Source organism: Temnothorax curvispinosus, unplaced genomic scaffold (genome assembly GCF_003070985.1).
Source record: "Temnothorax curvispinosus isolate PA1 unplaced genomic scaffold, ASM307098v1 QBEX01008088.1, whole genome shotgun sequence".
NCBI classification, from domain to species: domain Eukaryota; kingdom Metazoa; phylum Arthropoda; class Insecta; order Hymenoptera; family Formicidae; genus Temnothorax; species Temnothorax curvispinosus.
In genome coordinates, this window is record NW_020217868.1 from 1 (window position 1) to 4,700 (window position 4,700).

Consider the following 4,700-nt stretch of genomic DNA (forward strand, 5'->3'; position numbering starts at 1 on the left):
GACTTTGAAACAGATTAAAAATTTTGAAAAACAACAATATATCCATCAATGTGTATACCATCGAGGGAGAGGAAACGCCGACCGTTCTCCCGATACGGCTCACCGACCTGAGGAGAGAAAAGCACGTAAATCTGCTGTACGTGCAGGATCCGCGAGACGACGTGGGACATTTCGCGTGGATAAAAAATCTATCCCGCCTTGTGAGCTCACAATTGAGCATGTATTATGGTCAAAAATACTTTTGCGATCGGTGAGTACCTATACTCCTTTTAATAAAATTATAAAATATTGTATTGTTATATAAAAATTTACAAAATTGTGTTTTTCTTTTTGCAGATGTTTACATTATTTTCATTCGAGCGAGAAATTGGAAGCCCACGGTGTAGACTGCCGAGAGATAAACAACTGTGCCATCCGACTACCGAGCGAGGACGACAAGTGGCTGAGTTTCAAGAATCACAGCAGGAAGGAACGACTTCCATATGTCGTGTACGCCGACCTGGAATGTACCCTCGAGAAGACGGATGCGGATCCGACAACGTCCACGTTCAAGTCTCAACATCATCGGGTATTTAGTATAGGATATTACGTGCGGTGCTCGTACGACGACTCGTTATCCGCGTATCGATTTCGTCGCGATAAGGATTGCGTCGCGTGGTTCGCCGAGGAACTAAGACGTTTAGCACACGACGTAAAGAATATCTTGTCCGATAATATACCCATGGTGGATTTCACGCGAGACGAGTGGAAAAAGTTTAACAGCGCAACGCACTGTCACGTGTGCGAAAAACCGTTCGAGCCAGACGACGTGCGAGTACGCGATCACTGTCACTTGACCGGCAATTATCGAGGTCCCGCGCATTCTAATTGTAACTTAAATTATAAAAATTCTCACTTCATTCCCATAGTATTTCATAATTTATCGGGTTATGATTCTCATTTTATTATAAAAGAAATTGCCACCGCGTACGAAGGACATGTAGACTTACTCCCAATCACGAAGGAAAAATACATTTCGTTTACGAAGAACGTTAAAAGCACTGAAGATAAAGACAACCAAAATTGCATCAAATTAAGATTCATCGACTCGTACAAATTTCTTAGCACGAGTCTCGAAAAATTAGCATCCTTCCTCGATAAGGATAAGTTAAAAATTATACGTTTAAAATTTTCCGCGTTATCCGACCAAGATTTCGAATTATTGACGCGAAAAGGTGTCTTTCCGTACGAGTACATTGACTGCGTCGAAAAGTTGGAGGATACGTGTTTACCATCGCGCGACTCGTTTTACAGTTCATTGACAGGCGACACCGTATCCGAGAGCGATTACGCGCACGCCGTCAACGTCTGGCAGCGGTTCTCCATTCGAACGCTCGGTGACTACAGCGATCTGTATCTAAAGATCGATGTCTTGCTGTTGGCCGATATCTTTGAAAATTTTCGCGATAGCTGCGTCACGAGTTATGGACTCGATCCGGCGTATTATTACACTCTACCGGGGTTTACGTGGGACGCTATGTTGAAGCATACGGGTATCAATTTCGAACTGCTCACGGACATTGACATGGTCATGTTCATCGAACGCGGTATTCGCGGCGGTTTGAGTCAATGTTCAAACAGATACGCGGTGGCCAATAACAGGTACATGCAATCTTATGATACATCGAAACCATCGTCGTACCTGATGTATTTCGACGTAAACAACTTGTACGGCTGGGCAATGTGCCAACCATTGCCATATGCAGATTTTCGATGGGTCGAAGACGTCTCGAATTTCGAGTTTAGCGCGATCGCTTTGAATTCGCGAGGGTTACATTCTCGAAGTCGATCTAGAGTATCCGCAGAATAAACACGACGCGCACGCCGACTTACCGTTCTGTCCGACGCGCGATAAACCACCCGGCAAACGGCAGGATAAACTTCTCGCCACGCTGTACGATAAGAAGCGTTATGTCATACACTACGGCAACCTACAGCAATGCACGCGCCACGGTCTTCGCATCACAAAAATTCATCGCGTATTACAATTTGCGCAATCTCCATGGCTCCGCAATTACATCGAACTTAATAAAAAATTTAGAACACAGGCCAAAAACGATTTTGAGAAAAATCTGTATAAATTGATGAACAACGCGGTTTTCGGGAAAACGATGGAGAACGTTCGAAATCACGTTGATGTAAAATTATTATCAAAGTGGAAAGGTAGATACGGCGCGGAGGCACTGATCTCGAAACCAAATTTTCACAGCAGGAGCGTTTTTTCGGAAAATCTGATAGCCGTTGAACTGCGAAAACTCGAGGTTAAATTTGACAAACCTATTTACGTCGGCATGTGCATTCTCGACATATCGAAAGTCTGTTTGTACGAATTTCATCACGAGTACATGTCTCCCCTGTATCGCGACAAGTGTAGAATTATGTACACCGATACGGACAGTCTGATACATCACGTAGAATGCGAGGATGTGTACATGAACATGAAACGCGATATCGCTAAATTCGCGATCAACAACGCGTACGGTATCCCACTCGCCAATAAAAAAATTCCGGGCTTGATGAAAGATGAAAACAACGGTGCGATTATGACCGAATTCGTCGGACTCAGGGCGAAGATGTATGCCTTGCGAGTGGACGGTAAGAAAAACTGTAAAAAAGCGAAAGGTGTTAAGAGCAACGTCGTAGCCAGGTCGATAACGTTCGACGATTACACGAGGTGTCTGCGAGACGAAATTGAAATGAAGCGACGGCAGGCTTGCATAAGGTCCGAAAAACACGAGGTGTACACCGTGTCCGAAACAAAAATCGCTTTGAGTCCGTACGACGACAAGCGATACATTATACCTAATTCGACCGATACGTTACCGTGGGGACATTATCAAATACCTTTGTAACGTGTGTATAAAATGTATAACGTATGTATTGTATAACGTATGTATAGTATAACGTATGTATAGTATAGTATAACGTATGAATTATATTATATGTAGTAACGTATTGTGAGTATTATATTACAGTATTGGAAAGAATATTAATTAATAAATAAATATATTGCACACATATGTGTATTTCAAACATTTACATGTATTACATATTGCATATTTTTATGTTATGAATAAAAAAAAAGTTTGCACAAAATTAAATAACATTATCCTTGGATATCCATGAGTTGTGCGATCCATCGAATCCCAGCCATTTAACGTAAACCTCGTCGCCCCTCCTGCGCAGTACTTTCTCCATGAGATACACGTCCGGATAAGTCGCGCGATGCAACTCGTGTTTGTAGAACCCTCCAGAGACGGATTTTCCACGATAATCCTCGAGTAGATAGGTTACGGGATTGGTACGCTGCACTTTAACGATCTTAAACACCTCGGTGGTCCAATTCGGCGTGTAACCCTTCTCGAAAATCGTCTTGTATTTGCTGACGCGTACCGAGTCGCCCGCTTTGAATTTTGCCGGACCCGCGATTTTTATCGCGCTGTATATGGTAGCCAAGAGTTTTTCGGCGATCGCGGGGGTAACGTCGACGGATCGCATGCCGATGGTTCGATGCTTGCGCGCGTTGTAATCCGATACGAGTCGCGGCAAGGCGTCGACCCACTTGTAATTTCCATTGAGCGTAAACATCTTCCACATGTCGTTCTTGAGCGTGCGATTGAATCGTTCGACGACCGATGCCTTCAATACCGAATATGTGGAATAATGATTGATGCCATGTTTCTTCACGAGACGTTGCACGTCGGCGTTGTAAAATTCCTTCCCCATATCGGTTTGTAGGTTACTAGGGCACCTCCCGCTGTGTCGAATGATCTCTGCGACAGCGTTAGCTGTTTCGCTTCCGCCATTACCCTTGAGTGGCGCAGCCCACGCGTACTTGCTCAACACATCGATGACGGTAAGTATGTAGTGGTAGCCTCCGTTGAAACGTGAGTACGGACGCATTTCGACGATGTCAGCCTGCCACAGGTCATCGTACCCCCGCACTATGACGTGTCTTCGGCGAAAATTTCTTCTCGCCGGAGCGTGCAGTTCTTCGACGAGTCGTTGCTTCTCGATATTTTTACGTCCGTCGGATTTTAGCGATGTCATATTTTTTTGTTGTCGTTTATAACTTCTCGTTAGCCGTTTGTCAGCCGTTTAATTCCATTCGTCGTCGTCGTCGACGTTCTCTAGCCGTTTGTAGCCTTTTCTGTCTCCGCGTAGTTCGCAGCTGTTTCTAAATCGCTCGTAATCGTTTTTAAGCTGTTTTTGAACCGTTCGACAACCGTCTGACAACCGTTCTCGAAGCGTTGAACAGCCGTCCGACAACCGTTCGCGAATCGTTCGTTGCTGTTCTTCGCCGTCGTTAATCAACCGTTGCTTCTCTTCACTCGTCGCCTTTCGATAATCGTTTCTGCTGTACCGTTTGTCCATTGTTGTTGTTGGTTGTCGCGTCTGATTCAACGACATTCGCACGTCGAAGCTTGTTTATCGCAGTCCGTAACGCTTGCAGATCCTTCTCGAACGCAGTCAGCTTTTCGTCTGATTCTTTTCGTTGATTGCTCAACATTTTAAAGAATTGATCAACGTACAGTTTGTTAACCGCGTCACCGTCAGTCTCAGGTTGCGCTACGCGACAAATTTTGCGCGACTTTGCGTCAAAGTCCGTGGCAGCGCGGCACAGAGCGTTATTGCGCACGAAATTTCTCATTAATCCGCTC

The 4,700-nt window shown here is 44.7% G+C and overlaps 1 protein-coding gene across 1 annotated transcript; it reads right to left on the bottom strand.

Moving 5' to 3' along the window:
- Positions 1 to 3,135: 3,135 nt before the first annotated feature.
- LOC112457673 lies at positions 3,136 to 3,627 on the bottom strand. Its single transcript, XM_025020853.1, has one exon. It carries the CDS (start codon positions 3,625 to 3,627, stop codon positions 3,136 to 3,138), a length of 492 nt encoding a protein of 163 aa, XP_024876621.1.
- Between the last annotated feature and the right edge of the window lie 1,073 nt (positions 3,628 to 4,700).

What these genes read in the sequence shown, in the direction of transcription:
- LOC112457673 (XM_025020853.1), bottom strand. Translation starts at nt 3,627, where the DNA reads ATGTTTACGCTCAATGGAAATTACAAGTGGGTCGACGCCTTGCCGCGA.